The sequence below is a fragment of the Notechis scutatus genome, chromosome 9 (genome assembly GCF_049901735.1).
Source record: "Notechis scutatus isolate UNSWTSFEM ecotype Mainland chromosome 9, rNotScu1.2, whole genome shotgun sequence".
Taxonomy (NCBI): Eukaryota; Metazoa; Chordata; class Lepidosauria; order Squamata; family Elapidae; genus Notechis; species Notechis scutatus.
Genome location: NC_142017.1, coordinates 674,570 through 688,400, shown reverse-complemented (window position 1 = coordinate 688,400; position 13,831 = coordinate 674,570). Strand labels below are relative to the sequence as shown.

At 59.3% G+C, this 13,831-nt stretch overlaps 2 protein-coding genes across 2 annotated transcripts in view; one reads left to right on the top strand and one right to left on the bottom strand.

The window, feature by feature from the left end:
- Nucleotides 1–11: 11 nt before the first annotated feature.
- ZNF276 (zinc finger protein 276) lies at nt 12–8,494 on the top strand. Its single transcript, XM_026684877.2, has 11 exons — nt 12–776; nt 1,511–1,820; nt 1,934–1,998; nt 2,900–3,379; nt 3,778–3,856; nt 5,701–5,778; nt 5,950–6,060; nt 6,142–6,217; nt 6,663–6,780; nt 7,203–7,302; nt 7,757–8,494. Exons 1-11 carry the CDS (start codon nt 188–190, stop codon nt 8,031–8,033), a joined length of 2,283 nt encoding a protein of 760 aa, XP_026540662.2. The 5' UTR covers nt 12–187; the 3' UTR covers nt 8,034–8,494.
- Nucleotides 8,452–13,831, bottom strand: part of FANCA (FA complementation group A) — a 21,775-nt gene continuing 16,395 nt past the window's right edge. Inside the window, exons 33-43 of the mRNA XM_087971349.1 lie at nt 13,706–13,811; nt 13,158–13,217; nt 12,564–12,668; nt 11,988–12,100; nt 11,407–11,548; nt 11,179–11,245; nt 10,787–10,888; nt 10,616–10,691; nt 10,042–10,198; nt 9,325–9,417; nt 8,452–8,695 (exon numbers count right to left, since the gene is read on the bottom strand). Of these exons, the coding sequence (XP_087827475.1) occupies nt 8,597–8,695; nt 9,325–9,417; nt 10,042–10,198; nt 10,616–10,691; nt 10,787–10,888; nt 11,179–11,245; nt 11,407–11,548; nt 11,988–12,100; nt 12,564–12,668; nt 13,158–13,217; nt 13,706–13,811 (1,120 nt within the window). The 3' untranslated portion in view covers nt 8,452–8,596. The remainder of the gene's footprint in view (nt 8,696–9,324; nt 9,418–10,041; nt 10,199–10,615; nt 10,692–10,786; nt 10,889–11,178; nt 11,246–11,406; nt 11,549–11,987; nt 12,101–12,563; nt 12,669–13,157; nt 13,218–13,705; nt 13,812–13,831) is intronic.

Sequence of the window (13,831 nt, the reverse complement as noted above, 5' to 3'; positions counted from 1 at the left end):
GGGGCGGGGTCGCTCCGCGCATGGCAGGAAAGGCCGCCTGGGCTCCGCGGCGCCCCCAGCTCGGCGCCTGCAGAGGGTGGCGCCCCGAGGCCCGGCCCCGCGACCCCCGCCCCGCCCTCCAGCTCGGCCGTTTGTGCGCACTGACCGGCCGGCTGGTCCCCAAACCCCGCCTGCCCAAACACGCGGGATGGGCTCCGGCCAGGAGTCCCAGGTCCAGCAGCCCGGAGGCCCCCGGGACACCCACCCAGGCTTCCCCACTTGGGGCGGGGAGGGGCAGCCGGGCGGGGAGCCCAGTCTCCGGGCCCGCGGGGGCCGCTCTAGGACGGGAGGAGTCGGAGCGGGCCGCTCTTCCAGGCACCGCCTTGGGGGAGCGGCCGGACTGCCCGGCGGGGCTCGGGGACGCGGCTCAGGGTGGAGGCCGCGGGCGGCGCCGTTGCTGGCGCGGGCGGGCGGCCGGGCTCCTCCGTCCGCCAGGGGCGCTGCGGGCCGGGCCAGCCACGGGGGAGGGGGACCGGCGCCGGAGCTCCGAGCAGCGGCCGGTGCGGCCTCCGTCTGCGCGGCCATGAAGCGGGATCGGCGGGGCCGGTTCTTGCCCGCAGCGTTGGCGGCCAGGATCGGGTCGGAGTCGCCGCCGCCGCCGCCGGCCGAGATCAGCAGGCCAGTCTCGGCGAGCCGGACGCGCCGCGGACGCGCCGCCGCCGCCGCCCGGGAGGAGAAGAGCGCGCCGGAGCCCAAGAGCTGGGCCTCGCCGCCCTCGGAAGCCGCAGCCGCGCCGGGTGAGCAGAGCCCGGGCCTTCGCCTGCGGAAGGCGGCCCCGAGCAGCGCCGGGGCTGGGGAGGCCACCGGGGAGACCCGCCTGCTTCCGGCTTCGGCGGCGGGGCGGCGGGCGCTGGAAGGGCGCTGTCCTCGGCCGGTCACTCCCGAGCGCCGTCCCGAAGCCTCCCTGCCTGCCGCTCGGTTGGGGGCGGACGGTGCCCGGCAGGCCCGGGCGCGGCGGGCGGAGCGCCTCGGCGGCGCGCTGGAGTTACGAACCGGCCGGGGATTTGGGCGGCCTTTCCGTGGCCGGGATGCCTGCAGGATCCCTAAGGCGCTTCTGGACGCGGGGCCCGCGGGTGGGTGCCGCCCGCTTCCCCCGCCGAGCTGGGCAAGGCCGAGAGGCCGCTGCTGCTCGGATGAAAGTCCGGAAATGAAAGGCGGCGGGCCCGGTTCTGCCCCAGAGGCCGCGGGGGCGCTTTGGGATCGGGCGAGCTCCGATTTCGGCTTCTGGCCAAACCGGTTCCCGCTTGGGGTGGCGGCAGGGCGAGCGGTGGGGAAACGGCCGTCCGGGGACTCAAGCCGGCAACTCCTCCTTCCCTTCGCCCGCTGAGCGCCGGACCTTTGTTCCCCGCGAAAGGGGCCTTTTGCGTGCGGGAAATGGGGGGAGGGGGTCGGCAACGTGGAAAGGCCCGGGCGGAGGGGAGGTCCCCGGTGCAGGGAGCCCAGACCAACTCCTCCTCGCAACCCCCTGCAGGACTGCCCCGGGGCTTGAGCACGGGCTTCTGCCGGCTGTGCCACGGGAAGTTCTCCTCGCGGAGCCTGCGAAACGCCTTCGCGAAGGTGCCCGTGCTGAGCGAGGACGCGGAGAAGCAGCGGCGCTTGGACCAAGTCTTCTTCACAGACTTCCAGCGGCTGGTGGGGGTGGCCGTCCAGCAAGACCCGTCTCTTCCCCCGTTTGTTTGCAAGAAGTGCCACGCCCAGTTCTACAAGTGCCGCAGCATCCTGAAGGCCTTCATCCAGAAGGTGAACGTCTCGCCCGCAGGACACCCCAAGCCGCGAGGAAAGTAGGTTGAGCTGCCTTCCCTTCCCTTCCGGGTCTCCGTGTTGCCCGGCTCTGCCTGAGGAGGGCACCTTTGATCCAGCGCTTCCTGCTCTGATGTGTCTCTTCTCTGTGCAGGAACAGTCTTGCCCAGCCTTCACTGCCCGTGGCTTCAGCTGGAGAAGGAGAGGCGCCTTGCCTGGGTAGGTGAGAGGCTGAATTCCTGTGGATGCTTTTGCCTGCTGCTTCTCCTTGGCAGGCCCTTGTGGCTGGATGGTCAGCAGCACCGGCCTTGTGCCCCAGGCGGACGCCAACGCTGAATCTGCATGGCCGTCCTTTGTCTAGCGAGGACACCCTTCTGATCGGAGGATCTTTTCTCCACAATTCGAGCCTTAAGGCAGCTAATAACCCCCCTGGGGATTTTCCTTGGTGGGCTACCTTACAGGCATCTGCACTGGCCTTTAGGATTTCCCAAATGACGCCTTTTGGACCGGCTTTCAAAGATGTTGTTCATAGGAGACATTTTGAAGGGACTGAGGAGGAAAGTCAGAAATGGAACTCATCATAAATTCTTACCTGGCGCCCTTCACGTCAGATGTGGCTAACTCTAGAAAACGCCCCTTCCATTAAAAGGAGGCACAAGGGGCATGAATGACAGTGCAGGGATTTCAGCCCCCCTGCCTGCCCCAAGGCGGATTCTTGCAGGACTCTAACCATCAGACTGCAAACTTCCACCCCCTGGTCTGATGCAGCCTTCTGCCTCTTTTAAATTAAAGGTGAGCCTCCCACCACACCTGCGAAATATGCAGGTGTGAAATAGACCGTGCTCAGCTGCTTCCTCCTGGAAAACCCACAGGCGCCATTTTCGGTGTTATTTGAGCAGAAGTGTGGCTGAGAGTTCTGGAAGAGATCCAGCGCCTTCCTAGCAGGGACTGCACATCCCTGGGGAGGAAGCGGTTGGCCGGTCCTCCGGCTGCAGCAGTCCCAGTCCAAACATGGCAGGTTATCCTTAAGCTTAGATGGGAAGCCGGACCACCCCATGAGCTCTTGCAGCCGTAACTGGAACGGGCTGGTCTTGACCGGAGGCTGTTTTTCTCCCTGCAGACCTGATCACCTCCAGCCCACAGTGCCTTCACCAGCTGGTAAGGTGGAGCCATGGCCACGCAGGGAACTGCCCGATGGCACCAAGTCTGCAGAGTGTCTTGTCCTCCAAGTACTGTGGGATCATCAGAGCCGTGTGGGGCTGCACAGAGGGCCACAATTACATCATGAGCACTGACTCGGACTGCAGCACCTTGCTGGTAGACAGTGCCCTGGCTGTCCAGTGCGAACTGAAGGACGCCCCCCAGCATGTCATTGGCAACGGGGTGGCATCCGACAACTCCGGGACGGCCATTCCGTCGCTGCAGCCCCAGCACAGCACCGCTAGAGCAGTGGCCAGCCAGCAGCCTGCAGACAGCGGGACCGCTTTGCCGGCATCCAGTGCAGAAAACCTGGTTCCTGAGAGCCAAGGTTTGCCTTCCTTGCAAGACCCCTTGCAGGAGCACCTGCTCCAAGCGACCTGTCCCCAGTCGGGTAGCCCAGGTAAGAGGGTCGCTCCTGGCAGCGATGGAGTCTCCCACCTGGGGTGCCGGTGCTGAGGCTGCCTCTCTGGGGCTCTTGTCCTTTCTGGGTTCCCCTGCTGGCAACGGATTCTTCTGAGTCTGGTGGGGAGGAGGCGGTAGCCGTTTAAACCCTAGGAGACAAATGCTGCCGTCTCCGCTTTATGGAGCACTCTCCTTGCGTGCTTTTGTTTCGCATTGTTTTTAATTTCTGCCCTGTTAATTGGTTCTCCACCCCTTTTGGTCCAGAGACCCCCCTCCCTTCTCAGAAGGAAGCAGGTTGTGGGCAGAGAAGGCTCAGGCCTTGATGGCTGAGGACCTCTGCATGGGTCTCTCCTCCACCCTTCTGGGTAACCCATGTCTTTTCTGTTCCTTCCCTAGGGCGGCCGAGTGAGAAGCTGGCTCTCTCTGCAGCATCAGATGAGCGGGTAAAAGACGCGTTCAGTGACCTTTCTGAGGGGTGAGAGAAGAGGGGCTTTGAAACGTCATCTTTGTGCGCATGAAAGCGATGGTGTTGCAGGGAGACATTTGTCATGCCCCACTGAAAGGATTTGGTTGCTGGAGGCTGTTTGCAGGGAGGGAAGGTGGCAATTGGCAGTGACCAAAGAACAGCGTTGGTTATAAGCTTCTGTTGCCTTCTTTGGATAGTTTGACACCCTCAACACACTTTGAGCAAGTTCCACCTTAAATCCGGCCTATTGTTTATAGGAGTGAGAAAAGACAGCTTCCTTTTGGAGGAGGAGTTTCCAAGCCCAAGTTGAAGCTTTAAAAAAACTACCTCGGGGGCTGAGCCCTCACTGAAGTCCCACATCTGACCACGTTGGTTGGCTGCTGGACGCTGTTGCGTCTGAGATCCTAGAAAATTTTTGGGAGTTGCTGAGACCGGGATTCTGCATGTTGCTCCTGAATCTTCCTTGGCTCAATGGGGGTGAGCCTCCCCATTCCCCAGGGTCCTTTTCAGGAGAGCCTGCAGCCCCACCAGCCTTTAAAAGTCACCCTTTGTTCAGCTCCCATCTTCTGGACAGAGTTGCCTCCAGTTCCGGAGCACTGATGATCCCAGAGAAGTCAGGATGGAATTGGGTGACTTACTACAAACTCTATTACGTGGGGATCCCTTGGTGAATACTCCACTCAAGCCAGGTGCTGTCATGGGCATAATCGCTGTTCTTCAAAGAGCAGCTGCTCCTTCTGTGGCTTTCAGAAAAGCCTCGTCTGGGAGTGCAGAACAAAATGGTTGAGCAACTGGCTTACAAGGCCCGGTTTGGCAATCGACTCTCAGCTCTCCAGCTCAGAAGGACCGGCCAGCTGGGGATGGGGAAGTTAGAGCTGCTAAGCCTGGGATAAGTGGCTGGCCGGTGGTTGCATTCGAAGCTGGGAAGCCCCTAAGAATACTTAGAGGTTGGGGGGAGTTAATCGATTATAGATTGGGACAAAACTGAGCAACCATTGCTGGTGGCTCTACCCATGAAAGTGTCGTCTTGAGATACAGCTAATTGCAGGAAGTGACTGGCATCTAGAAGCCTTTCTTCTCGGTCCCAGAATTCTCTCAGGAACGCCTCCAGGCATTTAGAAGGCTGAATCCTTTCCTTTCCATGAAAGTTCTGGATGCCAGCATCTGGCTACACGAGAGACCAAGTTCTCGCAGCTGCTTTTGGGCAGCTGTTTTTCTTCCTTGCTCTTTGGTGGCCTGGTGGCCTTTGCAGCAGCCCTTCATCAACCGGTTCTAAGCCACCTCCTTTCAGAGACATGAGATTTGTTGATTGGGAGCTGCTGGCTAAGGAAAGGTCACTTGGCTACCAGAAGTATGGAGATTCCCCGTCATCCAGGTGCTTTTTTCAAGAGGCCATTGGACTTTCTGTTTTTTCTTTGAAGATGTTTCGCTTCTAACCCAAGGAGCTGATTCTTCAGCTCTGACTGGATGGTGGGGAATGGATTTATATTCCTTGCAGACAGCTGGTCATTTGCATCCTTTCAGAGGGTCATTGAGGCCACTTGGAGGTTTGTCTGTGTTGTCTGGGTCACCTGAGTAGTGCCAATGGGTCTGGAGCCTTCTTGGAACGGCTGAAAGGACAGTGTTGTGGACTGGAGATAGTTGATGTTGTATCCCTCCTCCTCCTCTGCTAAGAAAGGGTTCTGTTTTGACATAGATGGTCTCTGTTTTGGCTACCAAATTGTATTTTTATTTTATGTGTTAAATTTTTGTTTTGCGTGTTCACTGGCAACTGTCTGAAGTACATTGCAATTAAGTAGTGTTCCGTTCTATTTTAACCCGCGAAATGTTTAAAAGCTTCTCTCCTTTCTCAGAGAGTCTTCAAATGAGGATGAGAACCACAAGGCAGCCCAGTCTTCGGATGACTCCTTTGAGCCTTATCCAGAGAAGAGGTAGGTCTCCGCTCCAGACCGCTGCACCTCCTGGGGGGTGGAGACGCCTCCACGAACCTCTCCCTTCTCCCTACTCCCAAATCCAGAAGGGCAGCAGGTCTGGCGGCCCTGGGAGCCTCCCTGGTAAGAGGACGCCAGCCACCTTCTCCTGCTTTCCTCCTCTCCTCCCAGGGTGTCCAACAACAGAAAAGCTGAAAGCAAAGACACAAACGTGGAGGAGCAGAAAACAAGGAAGAAGCCAGGACCCAAACCTGGCTGGAAGAAGAAGATCAAGTGCGAAAGGTACTGGAGGCTGCCCTGGTTAAGGGCCTCGAGGGGAGCCGGCCGGAGCTCTGACCCAGCTGCCCTCCTTTGCTTCTCCAGGGAGGAGCTGCCAAACATTTACAAGTGTCCTTATCAGGGCTGCACAGCCGTGTACAGAGGGGCGGATGGCATGAAGGTAAGCCAGGTCACCCTGCAAGAGAAGCCAGGTCACGGCCCGGGTGTGTGTGTGTGTGTGTGTGTGTGTGTCCCGGGAGAGGACAGAGTGTGTGTGTGTGGGGGGGGAATTCCTTCCAGTGGCCTTTGCCAGGGCAAGAAGAGATCTAGAGCAAGAAACCCAGTTCCTGCGGGGGGTTGCGGTCTCGTCGTTAGCTATGCTGGGGAGGGGGAGCCCTTTTCAGGCCCTGGAGAGAGAAACCTCTGGCCGTATGATCAAAGCAGCGCATTCTGCACAGCCCGGGTTTGGCTGCACGCTGGACTGAGAGCAGGGAGCTGGTGGGTCAGAAGGCACGATGGCTCCTGCCCACTCAAAAGGCCACGGCATTGAAAGGGGGGGGGTGATGCTGGCAGTGAAGTGGGCCAGAGGAGAGCCCACCCAAAGCCCCCTCTCCGCTTGGGTCTAGAAGCACATCAAAGAGCATCACGAAGAAGTCCGGGAGAGGCCCTGTCCCCACCCAGGCTGCAACAAGGTCTTCATGATCGACCGCTACCTTCAGCGCCACGTGAAGCTCATTCATACCGGTAGGCCTGGGACGTCAGCCATCGCTTGGCAGGCCACTCTGGCCACCCTGGGTGGGGGGGGGTCCACGGTTGGGGTTTAGCCTGGCAAAGCTTCAAAGGGAGGCAGCCTCGTTGCCCCCCTCCCCACGCAGGGCCAAGGACTGTCCTTTCCCTGCAAGGATCCCTGTAAGATGAGCAGAGAAGAGACCACCACTCCTAAGGAGGCAGCCCCCCTCCCCTCCTCTGGCTCCTCATCTCACAAGTCTCAATAGATCGGGACCTCCCTAACCAAGCTCCCCCCCCGCCCCCGCCCCCCGGTTTACCTGGTCTCACAGGTGAGGGCACCTGCCCGCAGCCAGTTCTAGAATACAGCCCAGAAAATATGGAGAGTTCACATACAAGGCTCAGAGACGGAATAACGGTTTGCTTTCTTCTCCAACCAGAGGTACGCAACTATATCTGTGATGAATGTGGCCAGACATTCAAGCAGCGCAAACACCTGTCTGTCCACCAGATGCGCCACTCCGGAGCAAAGCCACTTCAGTAAGTGCTGGTGCTGGTCCAGGAGTCTGCCTGTGGCTGCGTTTGGGGGCTTTCAGGCACAGGGCGACCTTTGGCTGCGCGCACCCTGTCAGACGAGAGCTCTCCCTCCCTCTCCCGCTCCTCCTCTCTCTCAGCCCTAAGAAGATTGTTCTCATGCTTTGCACGTCCCCTAGTAGGAATATGCTGCTTCTAGGGATGAGGTTTCCAACTAACTTGGCCAGAAGGGCCTCCTGTCTGCCAAAGAAAAGCAGCTGCCAGGTTTCCCTTAGCGCAAGTAGGACTGTCCCACAGGTGATCTCTGCCCCCAAAGGAGCTTTTTGAATGTTTGATATGGCTCCATTTATGGCTCCAAGACCAGCTAGAATGTAAAGATCTGAGGCCATTTCTGCTCACCTCTGCAAAGCTGCCTAAAAGCCGCCCCGCCCCGTCCTTCCGCTCTGCTTCCCTTCTCCAGGTGTGAGATCTGTGGCTTCCAGTGCCGACAGCGAGCCTCCCTCAAGTACCACATGACCAAACACAAAGCAGAGGCGGAGCTGGAGTTTGCCTGTGACCAATGTGGGAAGCGCTTCGAGAAGGCCCACAACCTCAATGTCCACATGTCCATGGTGCACCCCCTGACCCAGACGCAGGAGAAAGCCAAGGGGGCGGAGCCGGAGCCCAGGGCGCTGCTGGACACCGTGGAAGGCCAGCCTATCAAGGTAGAGCGGAGTGCGCAGCAGGAACCCACCTGAAAACGCCCCGACATGGCTTGGCCTCAGTCACGCAGGGCAGGAGGTGGTGTCTGTTTTGGCGGGTCCTTCTCAGAAAAGGCCCTGGGAAATAACGCCTGCTTGCTTGCGAAGAGCTTCCCCTTGCGGTGACCGTCACTCTTTCTGTGCTTATGCCAACGACGGCTGCGGCATCCTACGGAGAAGCCCCTCCCTGGCCAAAAGGCAGGTCCACCCGGCCCCTCCCGCTGACGAAGATGAAAGGGCATCACGGTGCCTGTTGTGAAGGTGCGCATCGCTCACAAGACACCCACAAATTCCCTGTGACGGATCTCGAGAATGATGGAGACTTGAATCCAGATGTTTTACCTTCAATTCCAAAGCCAAGCTCAAAACGAAGAACAGGACATTTGTAAGCTGATTTTTATTGTTCAGAGTCACAATTATGCTTGTAATAAATTATTTACACAGTACGCTGGAGAGGTATCCAGATTCCAAGCACATCCTTCATTTGTCCATCTTTGGCTGGGGTGGGGTGGGGGTGGGGGCGTTGGAGAAACTCGCCTGGGGGGTGGGGGCTTCGGCCTTCAGCAAAGCAGGAGTCCTTCCTCTAGCGAATCCCCGCCCCCCGTGCTGCTGAGGGCTGCCTGGAGCTCTGGGTCCAGGTCCCCACAGAGGTCCAGCACCTGGGAAGGGAAAGAGGCACTGAGGGTGCGCCAGAATGGCAAAACGGACCATCTTCCCCCAGTGGGGCGGATGAAAAGCCCGGGGAAAAGAAGCTACAGGTCCAGCTAGCCCTTAGGGTCCCTCCTGACGGACGGGCGGGCGGGCGGCAGCTCTGCAACCGGCTTCCTTCTAACTAGAGAAGGCCAAGAGTAAACTGAGACCGCCACATGCAGAGTGGAAGCTGCGCCCTCCCTCAACCGACGCCTCTCCCCCCCCCCCCACCCCCCCACCCCCCCGAGAGGATGAGCAGAGCGAGGGAGGAAGAGGCGAGAGGTCAGCAGGACGTGCAAAAGAGGTGGGGGGGCGTTCAGGTGGGATTCCCGTCTCCTGGGTTGGAAAGAGCTGAGAGGACGGGAAGTCCTTCCTGGTCCTTCGGTGTGCTGGAGCCGACTGAGGCCTGCTGTCTCCTCCATGTTTCAGTGAAGGCCGGTTTGAAATCCGTGCAGCCCCAGGGAAACGTAGGAGGAGAACCCTGTAAATGTGTGTGGTCAAGTCGGAGGTGCTGCGCTTTGCACTCAGAAAGGCTGAGCGGAACCAGGAGCAGCTTCTAGGCCGCTGTGTGTTTCGGGTGTTTGGAGCAGGCACTCACCTCTCGGAGGCTGGAGAAGCTCCCTGGAGGGCACCGGGGGATGGCCCCGAGGAGGAGTTGCCGCGCTTGCTGGATCAGCATTAATGAATCTCCCTGGAGAAGACAAACCAAGTTCAAACCAGCTTTGTAAGAGATTCAGGGTAAGAACTGGAGGGGGTGGCAGCTGGGTAATGGGTTCCTTCCCTGGCCTCTCGAGTCCCTCCCTCAGGGAGGGGGAGCAATTGCATCCCAGGTTTAAAGGGACCGGATGATATTATTCTTGTTCAGGGCATCACTTTGGCTGGCTTCCTGCAGTTGCTTTTTTCATCCGCCTGCGTGTTTGCACTGCCCTCCCCAGAATTCTCAGCCTGTGGCCACACCGGATAGGAATTCTGGGAGTAGCAATTCCAGCCCATCCTTCCCGTGAGGGAGGGGTGCTTTCTACGTTTTACACTTTCTATGTTTTAGTTAACACAGAAATGCAACATTATTTGCAGCCGCTGCATTCCCTTGGGACGCAGCAGCCCCCTCTCCTCTCGTGATGTGTGCAAATGCGCAGCAGCACCACTCAAGCCCAGTTTGGGCTGCTGCCTGGGTGAGCCAGGTGCTTCCCAGTTAGCGGATCATGGCAACCCACCCGTGCAACAGACCAGCCACGGGTGCCAAGGAAAAGGAAGGGCCTGGGGTGGGGGGATGCTGGAGGGCAGACCCAGCCACTCAAAGAACCGGTGTGCTCACGAGGTTGCAGGTGTGCAGGCTTTGCTCGCTCCGGCTTGGTCCAACCACCGTGGCCCCTTCCGTGAAGAGCTGGAGCAGCTGTGCGTACATGTTGACAGCCACAGGCAGGAAGGTCGGCTCTCTGGTAAGCTCTTCCACATCGAAGGCGAAGAGCAGGCTGGGGGGATATAGTGGCAGACACTGAGCAGGCAGAGAAAAGATGCGGGCAGAGATCCAGCTGGCCTGGGGACGATGGAACCCTTGGGAGGAGCAAAAGAGCCCCCCCCCCCGGGGCCCAGAATCTTGGGGGAACATTTGAGCCGCTGCCGTAGCACCTCAGCCAAGGGAAGCTGGCTAGTCCCAAAGGTTAAGTTGCTGTCAAAGGAAAAGTGAGCGAGGCAAAGGCTTCAGCCGCCCCCAGAAAGCCCCCCTCTGCCAGCCTCAGGGAGGCAATCCCCCCCCCCCGGTCAGAGGGAGGGGCGCTTTTGTGAGCGAGGCCCATGGTTTTGAAGCAAATCGCCTTGCCCGGCTCCTCCTGCCCCACTGTCCCCCGAAGTTCGCCTTCCTGTATGCAAAGAGCCCTCCTGGGGTTTACCTGTAGAAGGCAACCGGCAGCATCTTCAAGTGCTGATCGGACACGGCCCCACGCAGGGTCTCGTAAAGCTCGCGGCCTGCAAACCAAACGGGACAGGAGCGCCAGGGCTCGTTCTTCAGAGCAACCTTATCAGTCCCGCTCTGACGCTGCAGCGGAGGACGGTTTCCGCACCTTTTCCTGCCGGACAGAAGACAGCCAGCCAGCCAGGCCCTTCTTCCATCAAGCGCTGAAGCACGCGGGAACTCCATTCCAGAACTCTGGGGGCATCTGTTCCTTCCTGGGGGGGAAAGGGGACGTCGTTTCTATTTCTTGCCAGAGTTTCCCCACCTACAAAAACCCTCTTCACAAGTGACCCCCTGCACTCTGCGGCCCCCTCCCACGAGTGGCCTCCAGGCAGTGTTCACAGATGCTGCCTGTTGAAAGGGGTCTGTGCGGGGCCTGAGATGCAAGTCCAGGGGAGCCTTCGGAGCATGAACCTGCAGCCCTTAAAGGCAGGTCAGCCGATGTCACCGGCTTCCCTGTCCCTTGGCCCGCCTTCATTTCCCCATGTGTGGAAACAGAACTCGCCTGTGGTGCCACTTTTGCCGAGATGAAATCCATGATGGAAAAGAAGAGGACGTACACCAGCAACTGCCAGTTTGAGAACCGCAAATAAAAACAGCCACAACAGTTACCGACCAGACACAAAGTCATGGCTCCCCTTCTCCCTCCCACGGGCAGCACTTGGATCACTTCTGCATCTGGCCAGAACTCTCCCATGCCTCCTGGAAGTGGAAGCGGAAGGAACTCACCCGCTCTGCTTTGGGCCCCAACCTTCTCAGCACTTCTCCCTTTTCTTCACGCTCCGCTTGCCGCTGGACGGTGAAGTGGAGGAAAGCAGCAGGGAGCCAGGCGGTGTTGGAGGGCAGGGAGGTTGCTTCCGACGCGAGGCAGCTAGGAGGCGAAGGCAGAGAGTCAGTGGGGGATTCTGCAGGGTTTCTGCTCTCCAAATGCCACAGGAAGGAACCTCTCGGGGGGCACCTGGGAGAGAAAGCATCCTGGCCACCAGAGCAGGCAGGGAGGAGAAGGCCACTGCTGGAACAATCGCTTGCTTCTGCTGCTGCTGCAGCCCTGACACCTGCACCCCCACCAAAGGGGAGCCCCTTGAGGAGGCCCATTGGAATAAGGGCCTGTGGGAGGCCAGGGCCCCACGAGGGCAGGGGGGGCTCATTGGATCAAGGGAAGAGCCAACAGGAGCCGGAATATAACACACACGTGCACACACACCCCGCATCTACTCTGCGCTGCAATCTCCCCAGGTCTTTGCTGGGACAGCCGACTGAGCCGCTCAGAGAAGCCCCCCCGCTGCACCGACACGGCTCCTTGGACTCACCTCTGCAGAGAAGACTGTAAATCCTTGAGGCTTTGCAGCCCCTGAGCCAAAGGAGCACCGAAGAGTCTCTTCCACTGTGAGCAGAGGACACACTCCAGCCTCGGCCACCATCGCTGGAGGAAGGCAAACGGCAGGCAGTCACCGAATACAGAAACGCGCCACTTCGTGCTGGAGCTTCCTGGAGGCCCCCTGTCCAGGGACTCAACGGATCCTCACCCTCCCTCTCCTCACGATGCAGGGCAACCGTGGCCCCCCCCTCTCCCAGCCTCACAACCAGCCCCTTTTCAAGCCTTCTGGGGCAGCCGCTGTTCGTGCAGCCAAAGGGGAGGCTGGGAAAGAAAGCCAAACATTGCTGGAGTGTTTTATGTGCCTGTTTATTAAAACAGGCTCTGCATCAATGAAGCATCTTTGAGAAAAAATAGAACAATGCATTCATCGTTCTCTTCAAGCAACAGAGAAGGTGAGTATTGGGGTTCGTCCCCCCAGGGCTGCCCCTTCTTTTTCTGAAAAGTCGCCCTCCAAATCCACAAACGGAGCCTGGCTTACGAATTCCTCTGAAGGGGAAAGGCCTCTTACCGCAGCAGAGCAGAGGAGGAGGGGACACCTGGCCTGGCAGGAGGAGAGCACGGCTGTCACCGCTTGGGCAGGACGGCTGCACTCCAAACTGGTGCTCAGGAGGCCCTGGAGAACAGCAGAGCCCTCAGCAGGCAGGGACCCCACGGAGCCCCCTGACACGAAGGGGCCCCAGGGAAGCATCCTCACCCCCACCATCTCAAAGAAGTCGCTGCCCGACTCCCAAGGACTTTAAAGCACATCCAACCCACAGGCCAGCCCCCAGCCCCCCCCCCCTTGCTGGAGCCACGGGGAAAGGGAGCAGGGGAGCCAGGCGGCCTTGGGAGCGGCCTCCAGCCCCTTCCCTTCCTTCGGGCGGTTTCCCATTCGGACAGGTCCAGGAGAGCCTCAGCCCCCACCGCTCACTTCCGGCGACTCCTCTTCCATCACCTCATGGCAAGTTTCCACAGAGCAGGACAACAAGGCTCAACTTTCTTTTCTTTTCTTTTTTTTTTGGGGGGGGGGAGGGTTGCAGGCCAAGGACCCCTCCATGGCTGGGCAGTCCCTCTCACGGACCCCCATGGGGTGAAATATCCAGCCCTCTTTGGTCTCCTTTACCCTGAAGAAGTGTGCGGTGATGTCGTAAGGCAGAGCGCATCCTCCGGAGCAGCCGTTCCTCTGTAACAGCACCAGGTGGAGGCAATGAGGGGTGAGGAAAGCATCCCCAAGAAAGCGACTTCCTACCTGGGCCGGTATAAAGGGGCCCTCAGCCAGTCAAAGTCACGATGGACAAAGTCACCTGTGACTTGTCCTCAAAGTTGGCTGCCACACAGACCCCCTGCGGTCATGGGATCGCATCTCCAGCACCTGGCAACCGCCAAAGCTCTGGGCACAAGTTGAAGAGCCCTTCAGCTGCCTCTGCTCCTTAATGAAGGAGGGAGCAGTTGATGGGCCAGCCTGCGCTGCATTTTGCTCCTCCAGACAAAGCGAGCCAGAAGAGAAATCCCTAATAACGCCCCCCCCGCCAGGCCTGCAGTGCCAGTTTGTCCCCCTTTTTAGCAGGCGCCGTGTGTCCGGAGGGAGCAGCCCAGGGGGCCTGAAACTCCCTCCCAGACTGCCTGGGGCACCGCCAAGAACCCTGCTGGGGCCCAGGAAGCGATACCCACCAGCTCCGTGTTTACAAAGGAGAAAAAGCCCTCACAGGCCACCACGGTTTCCCCTCCTTCCTTCTGCGTCACCACAAGCACAGACGGAGGCAGGCTCAAGAGGATCCTGAGGGGGGGACAGCAGGG